Source organism: Pholcus phalangioides, unplaced genomic scaffold (genome assembly GCF_987345545.1).
Source record: "Pholcus phalangioides strain wild (caught in Gottingen) unplaced genomic scaffold, Ppha-v1.0 ptg000012l_1, whole genome shotgun sequence".
NCBI classification, from domain to species: Eukaryota; Metazoa; Arthropoda; class Arachnida; order Araneae; family Pholcidae; genus Pholcus; species Pholcus phalangioides.
The window spans coordinates 5,375,541-5,403,191 of NW_028301605.1; the positions used below are offsets into that span (position 1 = coordinate 5,375,541).

At 40.5% G+C, this 27,651-nt stretch overlaps 2 protein-coding genes across 6 annotated transcripts; both read left to right on the plus strand.

Annotated features, from left to right (window-relative positions):
• On the plus strand, positions 1–12,245 carry LOC149079207 (sulfotransferase ssu-1-like). 3 transcript variants are annotated; one of them, XM_089240101.1, is made up of 2 exons: positions 1–93; positions 10,298–12,245. In XM_089240101.1, the coding sequence occupies exon 2, from the start codon at positions 10,304–10,306 to the stop codon at positions 11,270–11,272; it is 969 nt and encodes a 322-aa protein (XP_089096227.1). In that variant the 5' UTR covers positions 1–93; positions 10,298–10,303; the 3' UTR covers positions 11,273–12,245. The 3 variants fall into 3 exon arrangements, with proteins under 3 accessions (XP_089096227.1, XP_089096225.1, XP_089096226.1); XM_089240099.1 differs by lacking the exon at positions 1–93 and adding an exon at positions 6,437–6,594; XM_089240100.1 differs by lacking the exon at positions 1–93 and adding an exon at positions 6,605–6,762.
• A 2,496-nt stretch (positions 12,246–14,741) lies between these two features.
• LOC149079208 (sulfotransferase ssu-1-like) lies at positions 14,742–27,255 on the plus strand. Of its 3 annotated transcripts, none has more exons than XM_089240102.1 (2): positions 14,742–14,979; positions 26,177–27,255. In XM_089240102.1, exons 1-2 carry the CDS (start codon positions 14,863–14,865, stop codon positions 27,149–27,151), a joined length of 1,092 nt encoding a protein of 363 aa, XP_089096228.1. In that variant the 5' UTR covers positions 14,742–14,862; the 3' UTR covers positions 27,152–27,255. The 3 variants fall into 3 exon arrangements, with proteins under 3 accessions (XP_089096228.1, XP_089096229.1, XP_089096230.1); XM_089240103.1 differs by having other exon boundaries at positions 14,752–15,009; XM_089240104.1 differs by lacking the exon at positions 14,742–14,979 and adding an exon at positions 15,019–15,160.
• The last annotated feature ends 396 nt before the right edge of the window (positions 27,256–27,651 follow it).

The following is a 27,651-nucleotide window of genomic DNA, read 5'->3' on the forward strand; positions in this document are numbered from 1 at the left end:
TCAAGTGCTACTGATAATGCTTCGAAAATGCAAAAACAAAAAAGTGAAAACTTCAGAAAAAAAAGTTGGATGTATTGACTCTGCTTGGCGAAAGTAAGTAAATTGCTTCTGTGGGCCTCCGTTACGGAATCAACAAATCTACGGTAAGATATATAAAAAAAAATGAAATCTGAAATTTTTTCGAGCAACCGCGCGCGCGCGTGTGTGTGTGTGTGTTTTTGATGGTACAGGATAGCTACAAAAAAGGTATTCCAATTGATTGTAATATTATAACGGAAGAGGTGAAAAAATTTTTACTGTTCTATAAAGGGTTTCACCAGAAAGGGCTGTTGAAACGTCTATTTCATCAGAATTTTATGCACGTAAAGTTCGGTTTCATAGATAGGTAGAACTACGCACAGCCCCGGACTGATGCAAAACAACTTACTTCCGTTACCTCAAAAGAGGCGGAGTTGTGTCGGAAAAAGTTAGCAAATATTAATAGCAGTGCCCCCCCCCCCTAGCCCCATACTCGCAAGTAGCGAATCTCTCGCGTCGTTCTCCCCATGAAGACAGCTATCAACTCGATGTAACGTACAAGCCATTTGACTAAAATGGATAGCTGAACCCAATGACTAGAGAGAAGAATTGCACGTGCGTCCAGTGGCACATAAAGGCCGGAGACCGCCGCGTGGGATTTCAAAAGAAGTGTGGAGAAGGCTTGTAGACAAGTAAAAAGAAGAAGTCGGCATGTTGAAGTGGGAGATATTTGAGAATGGTCTGAATACTTGATGATGAAGAAGAAACGGCAAACACAATCACAATGTTCTTGTTCGCCAACAATCGCTGCAACCTTTTTCACATTCCCTTCTACCTCTGTGTCACCCCTGCTCTTTCTCATGATGTTCAGTAAACGAGATATACAAAAATAAATTCGCGGTTATTCGCGGATTTTCATATATTCACGTTCATCCCCGAACGTAACCCCCGCGAATACGGGGGGGTTAACTGTATAATTAAAATATAATACTACTCTCTACTGCTTATTTTCAAATGCTTTTTAACAAAACTTAATAGCTTAATTGTCTGAATTGACTCACCTTACAAAAATGTTATTTTTCTTGCTTTCGCACCAGCGAAGTCTTCCATTACATCATCAAAATTTATTTTATCCACTATGTCTGTTTCGACTGATAATGTCGCTAAATATGATGACAGTCTTTCTTGACTCATTTTGTAGATCTTAAATAAGACTTTATTAATTTTTTAAGCGTGGGAAGATTCTTTCCGCACTTGCCACTGTTGCTGGAACAGTAAGTAGCATGTAATATGCTATGAAAGTGTTCGGAATAGGATTTTGAATCTTGCTCACATGAACTTTAAAACGTACGCAGTAGTTTGAATATCATTTGTTCGAGAAGCACTTGGAGGATTCCATGTCCAAACAAATGTGCATACTATCAGTCATACTGTTGGTGGGGCTTCATTCTCCGGGCTGAGGCTCCATATCTTGTGAAATATCATTCAGTGTTCTTTTCTCTTTACCAGAATGCTGAATTGCGGGCTGCAAAAGTTTTTCAAACGCACCACGTTATGTGTTAAGATTAGGGCTGGGAATCGATTAAAATTTCCAACTGGTTAGTCAAAAAAAATTTAATCGATTAATCGTAACTATAAAATATTAATTAATGCTATAAAAATATAATTTATTCATTTTACTCACCTATTCGCTAGATGCAAACAAGTGTAGGAATAGATCATAGTTTCCCAAACTTTTTATTCCATCGCCCCTTTCTTTAGAAATTTTTTACTCTCATCGCCCCCGACTCAAGTGAACCCATAGGATCCTATGTTATACTTGCAGCTTCTACCCCCCCCTCCCCCTGGGCCATTCCATCGCCCACCAGGGGGCGATATTACCCACTTATGACAGTTTTAGACAAAGAAATTGAGACTACCACTTGAAGCAATTTAATACTCGTATGCTGAACATATTTTGTTAAAACCTGGAATTTCTTCGTTTGTATCTTGTGGTTTTTTTTATATCGATTATTTTAGGTTAGTCACTGATTTCGAAACTACTTCTGATCATACTGTTACTTGTTCTCCTTCAAACTCCTCCCAAGTGGTGCTTGTGAGGAGAGGGATTGATAATTCCAAGAATACGAACAACTACTCTGTTCATAGTACAGACAATAAATTTTGGTCTTGCCTTTTAAAACTCCCCTCAAACTCAATTTGAAACTGAAATAATAACAATTTTTCGTTGAATCGACATGTGTTTCCCAATGCCGAAAAATTTGATCAAAATATTGATTCAAATGTTTCTAAATACGACCATTTATCGAAAATGTTATATATTAGGACATTTAATTGGTTTCGTTAAATCAGGTCAAATTACTAACTTTTTACTGAAATTTTTTCCTTTTTTCCGCTTTTCCTTTTTTTTTTAGCCTTTTCACAACCAGATTCATATTTCTGAAACTTGTCATGCTCTCTTGATGACATCATTTTGCTACGAAGATAGCCCTAAGTTGAAAACTTCAATCTTGCGATCACAGTCTCACACAGGATAGAAACGCAAAATCGCACACAAACTCTGCAAGTCTGTTAAATTGAAATATTGCACTGCATACGCGCGCAAAATGTCATGCGTCTTGAAAACAGGCAGAAACTTTACCGTAGCACGGTGTTGCGCGTTTTGCGAAAGAATGCTTGCGAAAGAAAGATCCCCAGCCATGCAATTTTTCTCTTCTTAAGTTTCACTCTGGAAAGAGCTTCAATATGAGGAACGTGTTGCTAATATTCGACGGGTAACATGACGGGTAGTGTATGTTGTACTTATTACATGTGTTCATGTCGGCTTAGGGGCCATTCAAGTATTACGTAGGCAGATGTTGAGCCATTTTTGGCCCCCTCCCCCCCCCCCTTGTCAGCAAAACATTGACCCCACCCCCCTCTCCCCTGTCAGCAAAATTTCGTCAGCAGCTTAGAATATTTCATATCTTAAAAAGGGGTGGTTGATGACGTAAGCAACCTTCAAACCCTCTCCCCTCTTGTCATCAAAAGTCAGCAAATCCGAACCCCCCCCCCCACCCCCGATGCTGACGTTATACTTGAATTACCCCTTATACTTTATATAAGCAACGTGTGCTAATAAGTATATCATACAAGTCAGTCTCACTGGCTGTCTCCACCTGCACTAGGGAGACACTCAAACACCCTCTTCTTGTGATGACTAGCATACATCTTTCCATGCTCCTTTGCGTTGTCTGTAGCCTTTGCATCGTTTTGCTTGTGAGTGTCCTTGTTTCAGATCCATAAGTCAGTGAATAAGTAGACGTAGTCAGCTTATGATATTGTTTTTTTATTACATCATTACAGTTTTTGCCAAAAGTGCTTCATCCGGTCCTGATCCATCTGTTTATTTGATTAGTGACTCCGTTGCCCATGGTAATTTCTTGTCCGAGGTATATACATAGCTTTCTACTTCTTCTATCTCTGTGTTGTTGAGCAAGATTGTCCTCTTCAACGCAAAGGGGGTTGAGGATAACTTTAGTCTTTTGCAGATTCATTTTCAATCCCACCTGAATACTTGCTTTCGCCAATTCTTGTATCATTTCCTCTAGTTCGTCTGGATTACTGTTGATGACAACAATGTCGTCTGCAAAACGCAAATGGTTGAGAAATTCTCCATTTATTTTAATTCCTTTCTCTCATCCTAATCCAGTTTTCTGAATATTTCTTCTAAAACAGCGGTAAAGAGTTTTGGTGTGAGATAGTATCACCCTGTCAGACTCTTTTCCAAGTTTAAGCTTTGCTTTTCCCAACGAATCGATGAAGTTGCTTTGCAATATATTTTCCTGATCTTCATTATAGCGGCCACATTAGAAATCACCCAAAATTCTAGAAATTGCTGTCTGCAGTAAAAGTCCGTTATAACGAGTAGGGTTTATAACGACAATCTCGGTATAACAAGTAATCTGCAGATGATTATCAAAGAGCTAATGCTACAAAAAGCATCCGCTATAATGAAAAATTTTCCCGTGATTGTGAGCTGTCGTTATAACGGAATTCTACTGTATTGTTCAAACTATTGTACTGCACTGTTCTCTCTCTCTCTCTCTCTCTCTCTCTCTCTCTCAGACTATTGTACTGTACTGTGTACCGTTTATTGTCTGCTGTATTGTTCTTCTACTGTATTTGTTTAGCCTTTAAACAAAAGCTGACTCCGTCCACTGGCGGAATCTATGGGAATATATACATACACTCGTCTGCAAAATTAAGAGGATCAGCACATTATGTCAAATTTCTGAAAACTATTGAACAAATTTATTGAAATTTGGTACAAATACACAGTTATAACAGTGAAAGAGATGCACCAGACAAAAGTTATAGACGCACGCATAATTGTCAGTAAAGCTCATCATTGCAGGAATGTCAAAAATCCACGTTGTGGGATCGAACCGCAAATGAGTCTAATATGAGGTATGATCCCCTCTCACAGTCAGATAGGTCGCACAGAGTGACGGCATACTGAACAAGAGGCAGTTGAGGAGTCCCTGCGGCAATCGGTCCCAAGTTCTACGGGATGGTTATCGGAGGGGGATGGTGAGATGCAATTGCCCTCCCAAGAGCGTCCCAGACATGTTCTATGGGGTTTAGGCCAGGAGATCTGGCTGGCCAATCCATACACCGAATATCCTCACTTTCCAGATAATCGTTGATCAGGTGAGCCCCATGTGTACAAGCGTTATCGTCCATGAACAGGAACCGAGGGCCAACTGCGCCCCTGAAAAGTCGAACATAGGGCTCCAAGATCTCCTCTCTATACCTCCCTGCAGTCACGGACCCTCTGGCAAACACATGGAGGGGTGTGCGGCCGTCCAACATGATGCCTGCCCAGATCATGACACTTCCACCACCATAGTGGTTCGTTTCCCTGATGTGGGAGGGATGGTATCGGGTACCAGGCTATCTCCAGATGAGTCTACGTAGAAAATCAGTGTCCAGGCTGAATCTCGACTCATCTGCGAAGAGCACGGTGCTCCACTCAAGTTTGGGTCCAAGGCTGATGTTATCTGCACCATGCAAACGCGCTCTCTTGTGTGCTGCAGTTAGCGGTGCGCAAACAGCGCCGGTCTTCTGGCATAAAGCCCTCTCTCATGAGGCCTTCGGGCAACAGTAAACCGTGAAACTCGAGTTCTAGTAGCAGCATGCAGCTCACACGAGAGCTCACGATCCTCATTGGTCGCCGTGGGTCTTCGACGACCATGTCAGGTCTTCTCGATATGGATCCAGTGTCCTGAAACTGTTTCCACAAATTGCAGGCGACACTGGGAGTAACATCGAGTTCTGTAGCCACCTATATTTGTGATTGCCCTGCCTCCAATCTACCGACGATTCTTCATCTCATTCCGTCATCCATACATTTGTGGCTACTCATTTTACCTGATAGCTTTTAAAATTTACCAAACTCTTGCGAGAAACACACGAGATCACACAGTGAATGTCGCCGATTAGTATTCCAAGAGTAGTACGAGCACACGTATCGTGGAAAACGCCTCGTGCCCTTGTCACAGGGGCACTTCCCCTCCGTGGTCACAGCTCCGCCCACACACACACATGTGTACGCTTACGTATTCAACACTGAATATTTGCATACTTCTTCAGTGGCATTATTAGTACCCTTGGTTCAGTACTTTTTGTGAAAATAGACACAAAAATGGGCAAATTCTCTCAATTTTGCACACGAGTGTATATTCACATAAATAGATATTATTGGAGTGTTTATTGCATTTTTTCCAACCGCTTCCCACATCGCATTCAAACAAATAACTATTCTTTTTAGTTTTTTCATTACTGTATATAATTAGTGCATGTGCGTGTGATGAACAATTTTCGCTCTTATTCATTAACATTACATTATTTAGATTTTTCTAACTTTATCTTTGTCAAAATGCAGCAACCTTATTTCATTATTGAAATTTTTTCAAAAAATTATAGTATTCTTTTTGTTTCTTTCTTTTTTATTATCGAAAGCGCGGGACCCGATGCGACCGCACCTGTCGCACACCCCTAAGGGCTGGCCCTTTATGGTGATGGCCATTAGCGTTGGGAAAACGTTGACAACAAAATTAACCCATGCTTCATGATTTCCAGATGATGAGAGCCACCACCGTTCAACGCCATCTGCAACAACAACAACAAAAACCTCCCGATTGAAGTTTCGGAAACGATTTCGGTACCTAGCTTTACATTCGCTTCACTATCTTGAATAAGATCATAAATCTTAGGATCACATGACTTTCTAGGAAGAAAATGGCACTCCTCGGGGTCGACAACACGTCAGGATAACTGTTATTGAATTGGGCTTTTTCTGCTTGCTCTTTGTTATCAAATGTACGCGCACACTCAAACGGGGACATACATACGTATTTGGCCCTGTGTATTCAGCTTAATCATCCCGCTATTTGATTCTCTTCGTCAATATACAGACAGCGGATCTGGCCCTGTGTATTCAGCTTAATCATTCCGCTATTTATTTCGCTTCGTCATTATACAAACAGCGGATCTCATCCGAGTAGTAACTTCCTTTCAGGTGAATTCCAAGAAGTAAGACGTATTGAATCACTTAATAATTATTTTATCTTATAATGAATACTTTTTTTAAAGTATTGATTAATTGAAATTGTATTCATTCAAATTTTATTGTGAAGTATTACAATACAATTTTTAAGCAACTATATCATAATACTTTAATTTCACGTACAGCCATTTCAAGTGAGTACAAATTTGTAGCAAAATCTCTAACCCACACAATTGTAAAAAGTACTCTTAATTTTATTTTCTCTTAATCTTCAACCCACCGCTTAAACTGAGAAAGCGCCTAAGTGCTCCCCAAACTACTAAAGAGTGCTCATTTGCTTGTGTTTGTACGTCATTTCTGCGAGTTCTAGATCGAATCGCGTCAATTAGGGGTCATTCAAGTATTACGCCAGCATCAAGGGGGGAGGGTTTCGGATTTGCTGACTTTTGATCAAAGGGGGAGGGGATCGAAAGGTTGCTTACGTCATCAACCACCCATTTTGAAGATACGAAATATTCTAAGCTGCTGACCAAATTTTGCTGACAAAGGGGGGGGGGGGGGATTGAAAAATGGCTAAAAATCTGCTTACGAAATACTTGAATGGCCATTATACAGCTGAATTTAAAGAGAAATTCTCATTATAGAGCTGGTTTTAATCCAAGCCTATAACAGTCACCATATGTGGGTGCTGTTCATATAATGATGGACGTAAATGGTGCTCATGACTCTTGAGTATAAAAAAACCGAATAAAAGAAATGTAAAAACAATAACTGAACTCCTTCGCTATCGAAGAGCTTATGGAATTGTCAAATCTTTCCGAAGACTCGCAAGGAGTTTTGTGGACCTATTAACCCTTACAGCGGCAATCCCGAAATATCTCGGGTTCGTGAAACTCTCTCAAAATGGCACTGACGAACCCACATACAGTTGAAAGTTTTTCCTACATTATAGCATGTCCCCCCCCCCCCCCCCCACTGGCAGTTGTCAATAAACTGCCAGGGGACGGAGTCAAATTTTGTTCAAAGTTTGAACAAATACAGCAGAAGAATAATACAGTAGACAATAGTCGGTACAATACAGTACAGTAGTCTGAACAATACAATACTCTACGGGAATTCTTCCATTGCCAAGTTTGATCAACTGACGTGAAAATGATAGCAGTGCTGAGTCATTTTTCAGTTGAACTCGCATGTCAGTGGATAATGACAATTTTTTAGCTTCGTGCCAAATTCCCTTATAACAACTCACAATCACTGGAAAAATTTTTATTTAGCGGATGTTTTTGTAGTATTAGCTCTGTGATAATAACCTGCAAATTACTTGTTATACCCAGATTGTTGTTATAAGTCCTACTCGTTTTAACGGACTTTTACTGTAGATAGCCATTTCTAGTAATGATTTCCAATGCGGCCATTATAATGAAGATCAGGAAAGGTTTAAAAACCGCTTAAACTGTTAAATACCCATTACGGTGCGTGGTTAAGAGCCCCTGCTTCAGACAAACGTTGTCGGCCCCGGTGTTTTGGGATACAACTAAATCCCGAGATGCATGTGCAAAGTCCTTTCATACTAATTACGTGAACAAATGGAAACGGAATCCACACCCATGTCCTATTCAAGCCCGTGATACACATGCTACTAAAAAAACCTAGCCCAGTTGCCACTAGGTAGTGTGCTCGTTTATAGCATGCTCGCCGTGCATTTGCTAGGACTTAGCACAACCAGAGGTCTGTTTGTTACAGACATACCTTTGATGTATGATTTGTTTTGTGTGTGTATGTGCCAAACTCAATACGTGGTGAGTAAAGATAAGTAATTTTTCGTATTTAAGAAATAGACGTGACAAATGCCAAATATGCCAGTTTTTATGAATGAAAGCGAAAATGTGATTTTCACCACTTTTTCTCGAATCTCTATAATTAACACTTTTTGAAGCCAAAATAAGTACTAATTCCGCTGAGCACTTGAACTCTAGATTTTTTTTTACTTTAATAATTAACCTCGTCATTAAACTTGAAAACAAAAATGTGTCGTTAGTTTAGTTCGCTTTTGCGAATGAACTGAAAACTTCTGATTTGGAAAATATTTTCACCAATAAAAATGCAAAATTTCCGATAATTCTTCAAATAAGAGCAGCACTAGCGCTTTTGTTATTCGAAAAGCTATTTTTGATATTTCTTCATTGTATATCTTCATATAGAATCAAGATATGTTTATATAATGAGTACAAGATTGGATGAAATGAATACAATATTTTCAACAACTGCAATTTTAACAGCATATTTTTACCCTGAAGAACTTTCTCTGAAGGAAACCACAAAAGAAGACCGAATAAATTTCTTGGACATAAAAATATATAAAAACAACAATAAATGGGAAACAGGGGGTACAGTCAAACCTCGTTAATGAGTCACTCTCGGGAGAGCAAAAATATGATTTAGTAAGCGGAGTGACTCTTTAGAAGGAGTAAGCCATAGCTGTGCTAGTTCCTGCCTCGGGACAATTGGGACTTCTAAAAAAGCGACCCGGTAACCGGAGTGACGTGTTAACCGGGTGACGCACTGACGAGGTTTGACTGTATACAAGTTGTATATAGTATGATAAAAATACATGAGAAATGAAGATAAAAAATGAAAAGGTAGAGTGAAAAAGTATCTTTTGAATGACAAAAGCGCTAGTGCTGCTCACTTCTTCTTTCAAAAATATATACATATACAAAAAGAATTATTTTAAGAAAAAGGAAAAAAAATTGAATATTTATGAGAGTGAAATAGAACCTATGCAGTGTGTCGTGTCGTCAACGGGGGGAACCCCATGCATGGTTCGAAAAGTGTAGGCGTTTCTGAAGGGTGGCTATGCCTAATTGCATTAAAAATGCCAACCCTTGTTCCTCAAAAACATGTTGGACAAAAGAAGAGACAATGAAAAAATGTTAAAAAATACAATATTAGAAAAATATATACAGAGCTTAAGATCATAAGCTCAAAGAAGCATGAGAAAAATATATACAAAGTTACAGGAATATAATAATTACAATGAATATTTTACAAGGATTATGAAAAATGTCAAATATATATATATATAAATTTGTATTTATGCAATCCGCAAGCGAGATCCATGCCCATGTCATATTCTTATGTAACTCCGCATCAAAGTGGAATCCATGCCCATGTCATATTCCTATGTAACTCCGCGTCAAAGTGGAATCCATGCCCATGTCATATTCCTATGTAACTCCGCGTCAAAGTGGAATCCATGCCCATGTCATATTCCTATGTAACTCCGCATCAAAGTGGAATCCATGCCCACGTAGTATTTATACATATAATCCGCAAGTGAGATCCATACCCATGGTAAACTTATGCAACTCTGCAAGGAAGTGGAGTCCATATCATACTTATGTGATCACGCAAGCGAGATCCGCGCCCATTCCCTACTTATGTGACCCTTCCCCCTTCCCGAAAAATTGGAATTCATGCTGATGTCATACTCATGTAATTCCTCTCACCCGTGGGTGGATTACTCACCATGCTCACCCGAGGTTTAGCTCACTAAGTATTACACCGGTATACCAGTGTTTTTCCGTATTGCGGTCATCATAATAGTGTCGAAGTGTACTGTAGATGAAACAGCAAATAATCAGTAAAGTTTAATTAGTAATGTGTGTGTGATTAGTAAAATAATAATTAGTAAGTTTAAATAATCATTAATAACTCTTATTATTTCAGAGCATCATGGACAGAACGCGGAGTTTACCGAAATACAAAGAGATCGACGGGATCCTCTTCTGCGAAGCTTTCAACGACCGTTGCGTCAGGTCAGCAATGAATTACAAGCCGAGGCCCGGCGACGTCGTTCTGGCCACTTACCCGAAATGCGGTACGACCTGGATATGTCAGATCGTCTTGCTGCTCCAGAATATTGACAAGATGCCTTTGGACAAAGAGACATATTTCAAGAGGCACAAATTCCTGGAGTTGTGTGGAGCGGCTTCGATCGACTCGATGGAGAGACCAGGTTGCGTGAAGACTCACCTGCCGTTCGACCGACTGAAGTATTCGCCGGACGCCAAGTACATTTGGATCGCAAGACATCCACGGGATTGTGTAGTGTCCTTCTACCACCACACGAGACGATTCCCAATCATACACTTCTCCGACGGCCAGTTCGACGACTTCTTCGACTTGTTCGTTCGAGGTGAGGTCGAGTTCGGGGACTATTTCGACCACATCCTGTCGTGGTACGAACGACGACACCTACCAAACATCTTGTGGACGACGTACGAATCCATGAAGAAGAATCTGAGATCGACCATCATCGACATCGCAGAGTTCCTCGAGGAAGGGTCTTCAAAAAGACTGTTGGATGACGGAGAACGACTCCTGGACGACGTGATTCGTTACTCAAGCTTCGAGCACATGAAGCAAGAAACCAATGATTTCTATAAGCACCCGCTCAGGGACGGGATAATGGCTGATCTGAAGGATGTCGAGGAAATCGAGAGATTGGAGAAACTGGTCAAGGAGGCCTCAGATGCTGGTCATCGTCCCGTCGGTGAATTGGTGAGGAAAGGTATGGTCGGTGAAGGCAAGCTGGTTCTCACCGATGAACAGGAATCCAGATTGCAGGCGAGGATACTGGAGAAGACTCGTGGCACTGACGTTATGACCTTGTGGGACGAAGTGATGCCACACCTTTCGTGATGACAAGAAAGTCGCCAAACAATTATTCTATGATTTCGAATTAATGTAATACCGTTGATAAATTTCAGACTTATGTCAATTCTCAATTGTGACGAGTGATTCAAAAGCTTCCATGCATCAACGGCAGTAGCCGGCGACCTAAATTAACAACCCATGACCTGTGTGGGCCAATGGCGTTCTGAGTCACCTGATTTGGCACATGACCTCAAACCTAATTTTATAAAAAGAACTAAATGACACATTCACAGATCACTCAAGTGACTCGCGGCATAGTTCCACAGCACTTAAGCTGCGCGCGGTGCAGTTACATATCACTTAAGTTACCTGCGGCAAATTCCAGGTTTGTTGAGCTGCCCACGGCGCATTTCGAGACCTCTTAAGTGATCCGTGGCACATTTACAGATCACTTAAGTGGCATGCGACGCGTTTTCAAATCAATGAAGTGCCCCCGCCCCACTCTCTTAAATGTTAAGCATCATTGTCCTAAAGAAACTACTGCTACTAAACCAGACACGCACCCATAGGCGGAGATAGACTTGGAAGTCCGGGGGGCACGATGATGATGATGTCAATACATATATACATTAGATCAATCGACTCCACCTTTCACACTGGGGGACAATGCCCCCCCCCCCCCCGCCGTATTTCCGCCGATGCATGCACCTCGTCCATATTCCTCTGCGGAACTTCTAACGAATTGCTACATGTTGGAACGTGCGTTGAGAACGTACGTAAGTAAAAGTGAAAACAACGTAATAAACAACGTAATAAACAACATTACAACCTCTACTGGATTCCGATCATTTGGCATTTGTAAAATTCCAAATCCACGGAAATAACAGATATTCAGTACAATAAAATAAAAGAGAGAAAAAAACAGGGCCATTGCGCCGCTGCACCCTTGACAAAAGTTGATGCGCGCAGTTTGCGAACCCTTGCTAATCCATCAACGTGTTGGCAAATCTCTACAAATTTGTTGAAATTCTCAGAACATGTTCAGTATTGAGTAAAAATTAGTGTCGACCAAGCAATTCTCAATCTTTTCTGACTCGCAGAGTCCTTTTTCTATATACATCCAGTTAGAATCGGGGCACATCCAGTTAGAATCGGTGCTTCGATGATGTAATTGTGTAATTTCTTCACGCAGAGTCTGCTGCCATTGCAGAGTCTCGGTGTCTCCAAATTTCTTAAAAGCATTATAGATGCTCCGACTTTGAGGGTCAAATTGTGTGGTGGCACACCCGGAATATCCAAAGAGTTTAGAAATTCTGCAGGATACAGAACTGTCTGCGCTGTGTCTGTGACAGTGTCAACCGATTTGTAAGATGTGGAGTCTCCCGGAATAATTTTTAGGATTTTTTTGTTGATCTTGTTCACACTGTCATTTTTCGGTGCCGGAATCACTCTCTCACAAAGCCACTCATGGTTTCGGTGATTTTGTTCAATGTTTGGGAAGACTTTGTCTGCAAGTTCTTGAACTGAGTTTAACAACTGACAAAATCCATTTGGGAACGTAATGAGTCCATTGCTTGGGTCTCTACGGGAATTCTTCCATTGCCAAGTTTGATCAACTGACGTGAAAATGATAGCAGTGCTGAGTCATTTTTCAGTTGAACTCGCATGTTAGTGGATAATGATAATTTTTTAACTTCGTGTCAAAGTGTTGATGATTTGAGGCAATCATTGAGTTCATCAGCTGGCGTTAAACATTTTTATTTCCAATTTTGTCGTCGTAGTTGTTGTTCTATGTTGTTAGCGACGTCATACGTCCAGCTTGTGCAGCGAATATTATTCAAACGCCTTTTAAGCATTTTTTAATTGAAACTATACCTCTACGATGGGCGGTTGATGAGATAAAGGCCGCATTAGCACTTACAGGATACCCTGTATATAGGCTAGCAGAAATACCCGACGCTCCTCCCAGGTTTTCTTCAATTACTGGGAGGATTGGGAAAGTTACAAACCGTTATAAAGGAATAAACTGTTATAAAAACAGAATTAAAGATGTGCAAACCATTGTGTAAAGGCATATATACACGTCCGAAACGCATTGTTGGAAACCAGGGTAACCAAAGTAAACGTTCCGAAAGTGATTGTTGAGGCCCCAAAACCATTGTTGCCCGACAGTTTTTCGCCCATTTCTGGCATTTGCTCAGCTCTGACGAACTTTAAAAGTGATGCTTAACATACATCTTTCCATGCTCCTTTGTGTTGTCTGTAGCCTTTGTATCGTCTTGCTTGTGAGTGTCCATGTTTCAGCTCCATACGTCAGTGCTGGTAGCACACACACTGGTTAAACACTTTTCTTTTCAGGGATAATGGCATGTGACTCTTCAGAATTACACAGTTTTTGCCAAAAGTGCTCTATTCAATCCCGATCCTTCTGTTTATTTCATTAATGATTCCGTTGTCCGTGGTAATTTCTTGTTCCAGGTATACATAGCTTTCTATTTCTTCTATCTTTGTTGAGCAAGATTGTCCTCTTCAACGCAAAGGGGGTTGAGGATAACTTTAGTCTTTTGCAGATTCATTTTCAAGCCCACCTGAATACTTGCCTTCGCCAATTCTTGTATCATTTCCTCTAGTTCGTCTTCTGGATTATTGTTGATGACAACAATGTCGTCTGCAAAACGCAAATGGTTGAGAAATTCTCCATTTATTTTAATTCCTTTCTCTCATCCCAATCCATTTTTCTAAATACTTCTAAAACAGCGGTAAAGAGTTTTGGTGTGAGATAGTATCACCCTGTCTGACTCCTTTTCCAAGTTTAAGCTTTGCTTTTCCCAACGAATCGATGAAGTTGCTTTGTCATATATTTTCCTGATCTTCATTATAGCGGCCACATCGGAAATCACTCAACTAGAAATGGCTATCTACAGTAAAAGTCCGTTATAACGAGTAGGGCTTATAACGACAATCTCGGTATAACAAGTAATTTGCAGGTGATTATCAAAGAGCTAATGCTACAAAAAGCTTCCGCTATAATGAACAATTTTCCCGTGATTATGAGCTGTCGTTATAACGGAATTCTACTGTATTGTTCAGACTATTGTACTGTACCGTTTATTGTCTGCTGTGTTATTCTTCTACTATATTTGTTCAGACTTTGAACAAAAGCTGACTCCGTCCACTGGCAGAATCTTTGGGAATGAATATATATATATACACAGTGTGCAAAATTAAGAGAATCAGCACATTATGTCGAATTTCTGAAAAACTAGGGGACAGATTTTAATGAAATTTGGTACGAATACACAGTTATAACAGAGAAAGAGATGTACCATACAAAAGTCATAGTACGCACGCATGATTGTCAGACAAGAAAATTAACCCATGCTCATGATTTCCAGATGATGAGAGCCACCACCGTTCAACGCCATCTGCAACAAAAAAAACAACAACCTCCCGATTTAAGTTTCGGAAACGATTTCGGTACCTAGCTTTACATTCGCTTCACTATCTTGAATAAGATCATAAATCTTAGGATCACATGACTTTTTAGGAAGAAAATGGCGCTCCTCGGGGTCAACAACACGTCAGGATAACTGTTATCGAACTGAGCTTTTTCTGTTTGCTCTTTGCTATATCGAATGTACGCGCACACTCAAACGGGGACATACGTATGTATTCGGCCCTGTGTATTCAGCTTAAACATCCCACAATTTAATTCGCTTCGTCATTATACACACACAGCGGATCTCATCCGGGTAGTATTTCCTTTCAGTGAATTCCAATAAGTAAGACGTATTGAATGACTTCATAATTATTTTCTCGAGTATTATAATGAATTGAAATTGTATTCATTCAAATTGTGTATTGTAAAGTATTGCAATACAATTTTTAAACAACTATATCATAATACTTTAATTTCACGTACAGCCATCTCAAGTGAGTACAAATTTATAGCAAAATATCTAACCACCACAATTGTAAAAAATACTCTCAATTTCATTTTCTCTTAATCTTCAACCCACCGCTTAAACTGAAAAAGCGCCTAAGTGCTCTCCAAACGACTAAAGAGAGCTCATTTGCTTGTGTTTGTATTGCCATTTTCACGAGTTGTAGATCGAATCGCGTCAATTATACCATCTCGTTGGAGTTTTTATTCAATAATTCTCATTATAGAGCTGGTTTTATGCCAAGCCTATGTCAGTCACCGTATGTGGGTGCTCTTCATATAATGATGGACGTAAATGGTGCTCATGACTCTTGAGGATAAAAAAACCTTAACGAGCAATAAAAGAAATGTAAAAACAATAGGTGAATTATTCCTTCGCTATCGAAGCTTATGGAATTCTTAAAATCTCTCCGGAGACCCGCAACAAGGAGTCTGCCGGCCTATTAACACTTACAGCGGCAATCCCGAAATATCTCGGGTTCTTAAAACTCTCTCAAAACATTGAAAGTTTTTTTTCTCCTGATAGCATTTCCCCCCCCCCCCCATCCCGTCTTGTCAATCAAACTGCCAGTGGACGGAGTCAGCTTTTGTTCAGTCTGAATAAATGCAGTAGAAGAATAATACAGTATACAATAGTCTGAACAATACAGTAGAATTACGTTATAACGATAGCTCATAATCACGGGAAAATTTTTCGTTATAGCGGATGTTTTTTGTAGCATTAGCTCTTTGATAATCACCTTCAAATTACTTGTTATACCACGATTGTCGTTGTAAACCTTACTCGTTATAACGGACTTTTACTGTAGATAGCCATTTCTAGAAGTTCAAGTGATTTCCAATGTGGCCGCTATAATGAAGGTCAGGAAAATTTTAAATTAAAGTAGTAATTTCGTTGAGCACTTGAACTCTAGATTTTTTTTACTTTAATAATTTGACCTCGTCACTAAACTTGAAGGGAAAAAAATGTATCGTTAGTTTAGTTCGCTTTTGCGAATGAACTGAAAACTTTTGATTTGAAAAATATTTTCACCAATAAATGCAAAATTTCTGATTATTAAATTTATATATATGCACTGAAGAGCCAAAAAAACTGGTCACCTGCCTACTATCGTGTAGGGTCCCCGCGAGCACGCAGAAGTGCCGCAACACGACGTGGCATGGACTCAACTAATGTCTGAAGTAGTGCTGGAGGTAAATGACACCATGAATCCTGCAGGGCTGTCCATTAATCCGTAGGAGTAAGAGGGGGTGGAGATCTCTTCTGAACAACACGTTGCAAGGCATCCCAGATATGTTCAATAATGTCCAAGTCCGTCGGAATGCACAATGGACATGAATGGGTGCAGGTGATCAGACAGGATGCTTACGAACCTGTCACCTGTCAGAGTCGTATCTAGACGTATCAGGGGTCCCATATCACGCCTCATACCATCACAGAGCCTCCACCAGCTTGAACAGTCCCCTGTTGACATGTAGGGTCCATGGATTCATGAGGTTGTCCCCATACCTGCACACGTCCATCAGCTCGAAGCAATTGGAACCGAGACTCGTCAGACCAGGCAACGTGTTTCCAGTCCTCAACAGTCCAATGTCGGTGTTTTCGGGCCCAGGCGAGGCGTAAAGCTTGGTGTCGTGCAGTCATCAAGGGTACACGAGTGGGCCTTCGGCCTCCGAAAGCTCATATCGATGATGTTTCGTTGAATGGTTCGCACGCTGACACTTGTTGATGGGCCAGCATTGAAATTTGCAGCAATTTGCGGAAGGGTTGCACGTCTGTCACGTTTAATGATTCTCGTCAGTCGTCGTTGGTCCCGTTCTTACATGATATTTTTCCGGCCGCAGCGATGTCGTAGATTTAATTTTTTACCGGATTCCCGATATTCACGGTACACTCGTGAAATGGTCGTACTTGAAAATCCAAGTTTCATCGCTACCTCGGAGATGCTATGTCCCATCTCTCGTGCGCCGACTATAACACCACGTTCAAACTCACTTAAATCACGATAACCTGCCATTGTAGCAGCAGTAACCGATCTAACAACTTTGCCAGACACTTGTTGTGTTATATAGGCGTTGTCGACCGCAGCGCCTTAGTCTGATTGGTTCCATATCTCTTTATTTGCATACGCATGCCTTTACCAGTTTTTTTGGCTCTTCAGTTTACATACATTATACGATATAGAATGAAGAAAAACCACAATTCCTTTTCGAATGACATAAGCGCTAGTGCTGCTCACTTGTTCATTAAAAAAATATATACACCTAAAAGGAAATTATTTGAAGAAAAAAAAATGAATACAAGATGGATGAAATGAATACAACAATTCATTTTAAACAACTGCAATTTAAACAGCATCTTTCTACCCTGAAGAGCTTTCTCTGAAGCAAACCACACAAAAGAAGACCAAATAAATTTACTGGATATAAAAATACAGTAAAAGCTTGATAAGTCGTCACCTCAAGTTATGGAAAAATTATGACGGCTTAAGCGGAGTGTCGTCAGTTTTAATGTGCGATGTTGTGAAAATCGTATAAATTTAAAGTAATATGACATTTATTAAAGCATGAATCAAAATAACAATATTAATAAAATTTACAGATTGCGAAAGAAAAAATAATAGCGATTTTTTTATCTTTTTTATCTCTTATTACTTAAATTATTGTGGTGAAATTGTACTGTACACTTTGATTTATACTAGTAAATTTTAATTTAGACTAACAGAGCAACTGTTAGAATAGGTAGCTTTTCTTCATAATAGAAACTCTCTATTGCACATTAATTTTACGTATACGTCAAATTGAATTTTAGTGTTTTAATTCTTCACCAGTAGTTCATGATGCAACTAAAAAGTGATCTCGAACAGTTTTGACTTGGTGGAGGGGCCCTGGGCAAGGAAAAGTAAACAGAAGACCTCAACTTGGCAAAGAATGTCTAATTTTTTTCAACAAAGATATTTTGTTTAAATTTCAAGCCCTAAATTAGTAAAGTCCATGCTTTCTATGATAATTTATTATCCGTAGCCGCGCGCTGCACTTTGACTTTAACTTGATTAATTTGATTCTTCAATTAATTTAGATTCTGCAATACAGTCGAATCCCGTTATAACGAACGCGAAGAGACCGGAGGAATCACTTCGTTAAAACGAAATTTCGTTATAAAGGAATTCCAGTTTACCTAGCTTTGTGCCTATGCAAACTTATTTGGGGGATTAAAAAAGTGTTCGTTAAAACGAGATTTTCGCTATAACGGTATTCGTTAAAACGGGATTTGACTGTAATTTGCTGATTTTCTCGATGAATATCATTCAGATCGTTAATTCCAATTCGGTGATGCACGCTGTTTTCACTGACCCAAACAGCAAGGTTGTGGTGAGTTTGGCTTCTTTTTGTCGCCAAATAGATTACCTAGACGTTTTGGCTTTTTCATTGGTGACAAGAATGTTTTTCAAGCAATGTGCTATCCTCATCTATTTTTGCACCATCTTCAATTGTTTTTCTCACCATTGTCGTAGATTTCATTATCATAGTCGTGAATTTATTTTTCTTCTAGAATGATCTTTCTTCATTCAGACAAAAAGAAACCTATTTCAATATTGACAGAAGTCTTGTGTGGTATGAGCAAAATATGCCAGAATTTCTTGCCTGAAATGTGCCACTAAAATGGTTTCGAACAACAATCAGTGTAAAAAATTAGGTTGCTGTTGGGTTTGCTGGAACATGTACTCCCTATCCAAATGTAATGAATCCAGTGACCAGCACTTTCTCTGGTTGTTCCAGTATTCCTCATGATGTTCTCGCTATTGTTTCTGCATTCGTCATGAAATCATTCATAATTTTTGGCAACTATCTTGAATTTTTACGATGTTATGTTTGGCAAACAAAAAAATCTGTCGCCAAAGGGCCCAGAACTTTGGAGAAAATCAGAAATCGGCAATTTAGCAAAACTTTGCTTACAAAATCTTGACCAGGAATTCCCCCCTCTCCCCCCACATTTCTGTGAATGTGGTGGTAAAAATGTTAAGAATGTATCCCATCAATAGCGAAGGGTTGCTCTGGGTGTTTGAGTGTCAATATTATTGTGTATGGGTCATTCCCAAGAAAAGTGTACATTCCAAATTTTTGAGATGAAAAATTCAAAGTTGAATTTTCGAAATAAAATTTATCTCAAATCATAGCCAGTGACTCGAAGTTTAATATTTCATAAATATTTTTCACTTTTATTTTGTAATATTATATGTTTTGGGTTTTATGACTGAAGATGATGGATTTTGTTCACTCTGTTACGAAACCATATCGCTGTAAAAAAAATATTATTCTGCTGTTTAAAGTAATTATTTAATTATTTCCCTTAAAATAATGAAATCATCTTATTTCTTACACATAGGTTAAAAAAAGTAGATTGAAAAAAAATTTCAATTTTTTCCTGTTTTGGCAAAAATGCTTTCCGTAGCAGAGTGGATAGAATAGTGCCGCTGTGGTGGTCGAGTGGTTATAGTGACGGACTCGCGATGCGAGGATCCGGGTTCGAACCCCACAGTGGTGGTCGGCTGAAGTTGGTTTTCTGTGGTTCCCAACTTCAAGGCGCAAATTCGAGCCGATCTCCCCGTTAAAAAGTCTCGCCACAGAGAGCAACAGTCCTATAACGATAAATCATTCAATCATAATACTTCACTCGTAGTTAGAAAAACTGGTGGCAGATGGCAGCACTACACATAACAAGCATTACAGAGAAACAATAAAACTTCACGTCAGGTTTCACTACACGTACACGCACATTCCCGCATGTACCGATTCGTTGGGGGTTTCGCGGGAGGGGGGGAGGGAGGGAGGGAGGGAGGGAGGGAGGGGGGGGGGGTGCGTGTGTGGTGTAGCAGTAGTAGGTAGGGCCTCCAAAAAATGGCTCGGGGATCCATGATGTTCTTAAGTCAGCCACCTCGTTGGGCAGTTTGGCTGTTGTGGCGTTGTATTTGTATTTAAATGTTTAACTTAGAGTAAGCAATCACACAATTATTCTAAATACACTTTTATTTTTTCAGAAATTATATAGACACTAGCTATAATACCCGGCGCTGCCCAGGCTTTCTTCAATGAGGAATTTTGAATCACATGATATTTTTCTTTGAGGAGAACTTACAAACCTTGTCTAAGTTAACCAATATGGCGACTTCCCGCGGTTCATGAAATAAAGAAATCTAGATTTAAGGAAACGTAGAAACGAATATTTTTTTTTTTTCCTTTTTTAAGGACGCTAAGTATTTCGATCCCCCTCCCCCCTTTTTGAACTTCAAGTTATCTATCTCTGCCTATTTCAGTTTCCAAAAATGCTTAGTTAAAGCTGTGGAATTTCTTCGATGTACTTTACGGGCCCATAATTAATTTTGAAACATCCTAAACGATATGAATTTATGCAGTTGAATATCAAAAGACAATACGGAGACATTAATTTTCATGCTTGAGAAGATATAAATCAAAAGTTGAAATCAATGTTATAACATGAATATCCAACGCAAAAGTAGGTCCGGCTATAATTACTTCATACTTAATTTTCTGGGCTTCGTATCTCTAAGCGAACTTCAGTATTCAAACAATCGAGAATTCAATACAATTTTTAAAACTGTTGATGTGACAGAAAACCCCACCAAATTTCAGCATTTCTACAGTAAAATCGGCAATTTTAACACTGATTTCTATGAGGATCACCCTTTTCCTGACCCTCAAAGCGATGCTGATGATGATTATGACGTATATTCAAAAACCCTCATTACTGAGAGTATTGAAAATGCGGCAAACCATTATAAATGCATAAACTATTATACATATGCATATACTAACAGAATTAAAGAAGTCACAAACCGTTGTAAAGGCATACACACGCCTGAAACGCATTGCTAGGAAACCACGGTAACCAAAGTAAACGTTCGGAAAGTGATTGTTGAGGCCCAAAAACCATTGTTGCCGGACAGTTTTTTGCCCGTTTGGGACATTTGCCCTGGTCTGACGAAATTTTAAAGTAGCCTATCGTTCAAGTCGGGTCCCATTTGGTATATATGCAAAATTTGGCGACGATCGATCTAAAATTGTAGATTTGTATAGAGAACATACACACACAGACAGACAGAAAATCAATTTTATATATATAGATTATTATGAAAGGTATTCCAGAGACTCCTTTATGGCATCTGAAAAACATCTACGCTATGAGGAAATTCAAAAAACACGCCCCCTCCTCCTCGTGGTTTGACTTTTGGCTCTGGCAAAATATTTAAAATCTTGTCCAAGTGGATGTAAGAGATATTTTTGTCATCAGCTCTGAACAGCTTCCTAGCATCATTCATAGTTTTGAGGTACATAACTTTGACCTCCCCATCATCTTCAATGTCATTTTGGGCTGCAACAACGTATCTGTATGTAGATTTATATACACCACCAGATTCAAATTTCACTATCATATGAACACCTGCTTTAATTAGACGAGGTGACATTTCTTCATTGCTGTTTCCTTTGGAGTCAATAGCATAGTTTTCACTATGTTTGTGAATGTCATTTTCCAGAGAGATTCAAACTCTGAAATTGGTTGTGGAACTTCCAATTTTATACTTCTTTGACAAGAGTAAGTTTTCTTTTCGTAGCATTCACCGAGATTAGCATTTCTTTCACAATACTGAAAGACATCTCTGTATTACAGCAATCCATTACCAGTTACTACTACTTGGTGGACTGCCATAGTGCCTTTCAGCACAGGTATATCATTCGGGATAATTTTTTTTATACCTTTTATTTCTTTACTAGGGGGGTAGCCTTGCCGCTTTCTCCCCCCCCCCCCCACTTCTCTTCACAACATATCTTGTTTATTTCGTCCCACTTCATCAGCATGCTATGGAAAGGGACGTGTGAAAGCACCAGCTTACTGAAGAAGCGAATTTTAATAAAAATAATAGTAAACCGTTTGATTGCCTATCGTGGTGTATGTATCACGTATGTATTGCGGTGCATCGAGTATTATGTTGTATTTATGATGGTAGCGCATTGCTAACGGAAATCAGTGTGGGAACTAGCAATTGAATGACTATTTTGCTGGCATTCGCAGTGCCTGAGGAATATTTTGCTTCATAATTAAAGAAGATGTGACGAGTAGTTAGCTCCATTGGAGGAGTTGGGGGGAGGGGGGTTGGACGCCGCAGGCATCGGGTGGGGGGGGGGCTTCAGTACACACACACACATATATATTTGAGAAATTCACGTGTTTCTATTCATGAATAATACGAAATAATGTTTTTTAGGGGGGGGTTTTTTCTCTGCTCTTAAAATTTTCACAAATAATTATGTGTACGACATTTTCCGATTTTAACCCAAAAAAAAAATTAACAAAATCACTGAACTAAACTGAACGAACCGAGCACGAACCAGGCTCTGTCACACCAGCGATATAAGGAGGGCGCGGTCGTGCCGGGAAAAACTCCAGCTCGCAGTCCGGCCGGGTAAGCGAGGGAACAGGAAGAGAAGAAGAAAGGGAGAAAATCATAAGAGAAGAAAATAATTATAAAAATAATAATAATAGAAAATAATAATAAAAACAAGTAATAATAAAATAATAAGTAATAATAAATATTAGTGTTGGGCAAGCTGTGAGCTCTTGGCTTCTTTTCTTATGCAGCTAGAGGGCTTTTAGCCTCTTTTCACCGTTTGGTATAAGCTGATCATGGGCTGTCGGCCTCTTTTGCTGTTTATGTCGTGTGGGCTTGTCAACTCTTTTATTGGGCTAACTGCTGGGCACCGTGCCTCTTTTCCCTGCGGTCCAGTTAGTAGGCCTCTACCTGTTTTCCCATTTTCGAGATTTTCTCTTCACCTGGGTTGTCAGCTTCGGGTTCGTTGGTCCGGCGGCAGATGGTTCGTTATCTTCTGACTCCGACGAGGGGAGGTAGATATCTCCGTGTATCGGTGCCTGGTAGATAATCTCGTCAATCGCCTCAGCGGTGTCGGTTCTTGTTGCATTTGCTTGTCTTTCTGTCTCTCTGGACCTATATATCTACCTTTTTCTGAGTTATTCTCCAGGAATGCAACAAGATCTGCCAATTTTCTCGTCAGCTCGAGTCGGATGTTCTTTGTCCAAGCTGCGATCCACCTCTCGGCTGGTGCGTTGAAATGTAGGTGTGCCGTGTGCGGGTAGGCTGTTGCGTAGTGCATTTTTGCCTATCCGGCCGACCTGTCTGACGGTACCACCTTAAATATTCGCAAGTTGGTGGCAAAGGCGACAAGCCCTGTAACGAGCATGATGCCCTCCCTTCGCCATTTATTCATCTTGTTTCTAACCCTCGATAGTATCTCGTGTGTTGACTGCCTGGTTTGTCGACGTTATCCCATGCTTGCTGCCACTTTTGCACCATACCTCTCCATAGGGTCGCTTTGGCTGCCGAGTGGGGGAGGAGTACATTGTCTAAAGCCGTTCCATCTCTTGTTACCTCCTCTGTCGGCCTCACAGTCCCGCATGAGCTTTGATCCAAGACACACGAATGTTAGGGTGTCTGTGGAGCAATTTTCTGGCTGTTCTCTGTTTAGTCAAGGGTTTTTTTATTGCCATCAGACTTGAGAGGCTGTCTGACCTGATATGTGTCGGAATTTTTAGTGTGGCTGCATCCTTAAGAGCGTGATGCAACGCTAGTAGCTCCGCTTGGAATATAGAGTTCTCTGCTCTCAGCTTGCACTTCCGTCTTGAGAATGATCTGTTGTGCTGTCCGTATATAGGCCACTCCTGTCGAGCCCTCCACCTTGGAACCGTCCATATAGTACTCTATTTCCTGCGGTGTGGGGTGCGTTTCGTTTAGCTGCACCTGGTATCTAGGTAGCATAGGTGTACGCAGAATTTTCTGAGGGAGGGGTTCAATTTTTTTTCTTCTCGGGGGAGGGGGTTACGGTTTTTCCCTGCAAAATAACATTGTAATCTCGGCTTGGGGTGTTTAGAACCCACCCCACCCCCATTTGCGTAGGCCAATACTAGGTAGTGTCTTGGATTGATGGGTTGAGCACCCGACACAGTGGTTCTCGTAGAGATCCGGTTGAAACGTTTCTTACGTTTACATATATACTTATACGTGTACATAGGCACCGATTTTACTTTCTTGCGGAATTGTATATGGATGACATAAGTATGGATTTCATTTTCTTGTACATTCTTCCTTAATCTTCTTCACATAAGTATTACATGGGCATGGATTCGACTTGAATTGGCTCCCACGATTGTGGCTCTGCGCAGCGTCAACAGCCTGGTTATTCCTGCTTCGCACTTGAATCTTAGCCGGAGAGGTGGTGTTCCTAGAATGACCTGCAACGCGTTGGTGGGAGAGTCTTTCTGTAGGCTCCGGTTATAAGCAAGAGAGGGGCCTCTGAATTGAGTCAAGTTTGTTCCTTAATTGAAACTTGGGTCTTGAAAAGCATATGGCCTCGCCGTAGATGATTATGCGTTCTGCTACGCTCTGATAGAGAGTTCGTCTCATTTCCTGTATAAGGCTGGGTACCCGCAGTTCTCCTCAACCTCTGTTATCACTGTGAACAAACTCACTGGATCAATTTTTATTGTACAGTCGACACTCCTTAAGCACTCAATGTCATAATATAAGAAATAAGAAATTTAAAAGTTTTTCATCCCCCCCCCCCCCTGAACCATTGTTACAAACTAATTACAAAAGAATTCGTAATAACATAGAGTTCGTAGTAAATCCGCGCGCGCGTGTTCAGAGAGACTGTTTATCAGCTTCTTTAACTCTAACCCAGTGTTTCCCAAAGTGGGCAAAGTGGCGGGGGAGGGGGCGATAGAAGCTTCGGGTATAACATAGGATCCTATGCGATCATTTGCGTTTTGGGGCGATGAGAGGAAAAAAAATTCTGAGGAAAGGGGCGATGGAAAATAAAGTAGCTGCTCTACGTAAAACTGCTCTAACCACATGCTATCAAGCACTGGAGAAATAGACCGTCGTGCGGTTCTGTAGCGTGCTCTTCGATAAGTTTGCTTTTTTCGAATACACGTGTTGATCATTAGGTTACGGTTAGCATATACTCGAAAGTAGCGTGCTTTCGTGCCACTTAGTAGCATGTGTATCCCGGGGTTAAGTGTACGTGCATAAATACCACATGGGTAGGATTCCACTTTCTTGCGCGAGTTGCATAAGTATGACATGGGCATGGATTCCACATTCTGAGGAGTTTCATAAGTGGTACAAGAAAGTGGAATTTAGTTGGTGTCATACTTATGCAACATAAGCAAGAAGGTGAAATCCATGCCTATGTCAGATTTATGCGTTGCCACAGACAAGTCGAATCTACGCCCGTGTTGTACTTCGCAAGCGAGATTCATGCGTATATTATAATTATGTAATTCCACAAGAATGTCCAATCCATGTCCATGTCATACTTATACGAAGAAGATTAAAGAAGAATGTACAAGAAAATGAAATCCATACTCACGCCATCCGTATACAATTCCGCAAGAAAGTAAAATCGGTGCCTATGTAAACTTACGCAATCCCCCCCACAAGAATGTTGAATCCATGCCCATGTCAAACTCATGCAACTCCGCAACAAAGTGGAATTCATGCCCACGTAGTATTTATATAATCTGCAAGTAGTACAAGAAAGAGTACGAGAATGAAGTACATCCATACCATGGTAAATTTATGCAACTCTGCAAGAAAGTAGAGTCCATATCATACTTATGCAATTCGAAAGCGAGATCCTTGCCCATGTCATACTTATGTAACCTCCCCCCCCCCCACATAATACATGTCATACTCATGCAATTCTTCTCACTCGTAGGTGGATTACTCACCATGCTCACCTGAGTAGTTCACCAAGTGTCTTTCCATATTACGGTCATCATAATTGTGTCGAAGTGCACTGTAGATGAAGCAAATAATCAGTAAATTTTAATTAGTAATTATTATTAATAATAGTTATATATATATATATATATAATAAGTTTAAATAATTATTAATAACTCTTATTATTTCAGAGAATCATGGACAGAACGCGGAGTTTACCGAAATACAAAGAGATCGACGGGATCCTCTTCTGCGAGGGTTTCAACGACCGTTACGTCAGGTCAGCAATGAATTACAAGCCGAGGTCCGGCGACGTTGTTCTAGCCACTTACCCGAAATGCGGTTCGACCTGGATATGTCAGATCGTCTTGCTGCTCCAAAAAATTGACAAGATGCCTCTGGACAAAGAGACATATTTCAAGAGGCACAAATTCCTGGAGTTGTGTGGAGCAGCTTCGGTCGACTCGATGGAGAGACCAGGTTGCGTGAAGACTCACCTGCCGTTTGAGCGACTGAAGTATTCGCCGGACGCCAAGTACATTTGGATCACAAGACATCCACGGGATTGTGTAGTGTCCTTCTACCACCACACGAGACGAATCCCGATCATACACTTCTCCGACGGGCAGTTCGACGACTTCTTCGACTTGTTCGTTCGAGGTGAGGTCGATTTTGGGGACTATTTCGACCACCTCTTGTCGTGGTATGAACAACGACACCTACCAAACATTTTGTGGACGACGTACGAGTCCATGAAGAAGGATCTGAGATCGACCATCATCGACGTCGCAGAGTTCCTCGAGGAAGGGTCTTCAAAAAGATTGTTGGATGACGGAGGACGACTCCTGGACGACGTGATTCGTTACTCAAGCTTCGAGCACATGAAACAAGAAACCAATGATTTCTATAAGCAACCGCTCAGGAACCGGATAATGGCTGATCTGAAGGATGTCGAGGAAATCGAGAGATTGGAGAAACTGTTCAAGGAGGCCTCAGATGCTGGTCATCGTCCCGTCGGTGAATTCGTGAGGAAAGGTATGGTCGGTGAAGGCAAGCTGGTTCTCACCGACGAACAAGAATCTAGATTGCAGGCGAGGATACTGGAGAAGACTCGTGGCACTGATGTTATGACCTTGTGGGACGAAGTGATGCCACACCTTTCATAATGACAATAAAGTCGCCAAACAATTATTCTGTAATTTCGAATCAATGTAGTATAGTTTCGGTGGCATATTTCATACCGGTGATGATAAATTTAACTTTTTGTCAATTTTCAATTGTGACGAGTGATTCAAAAGCTTCCATACATCAACGGCAGTGGCTGGCGACCTAAAGCCTATATACTCATCCCATTACCTGCGGGCCAGATGTGGCGTTCTCAGTCACCTGATTTGGCAAGTGCCTCAAACCTAATTTTATAAAAAGAACTAAGTGACACATGCACAGATCACTCAAGTAACCAACGGCATAGTTCCACGGCACTTAAGCTGCCTGCGGTGCAGTTGCATATCACTTAAGTTACCAGCGGCACATTCCAGGTTTCTTGAGTGGCCGACGGCAAATTTCAAGACCTCTTAAGCGATCCGTGACACATTTACAAATCGCTTAAGTGGCATGCTATGCGATTTCAAATCAACGAAGTGCCCCCCCCCCCCACTCCCATAAA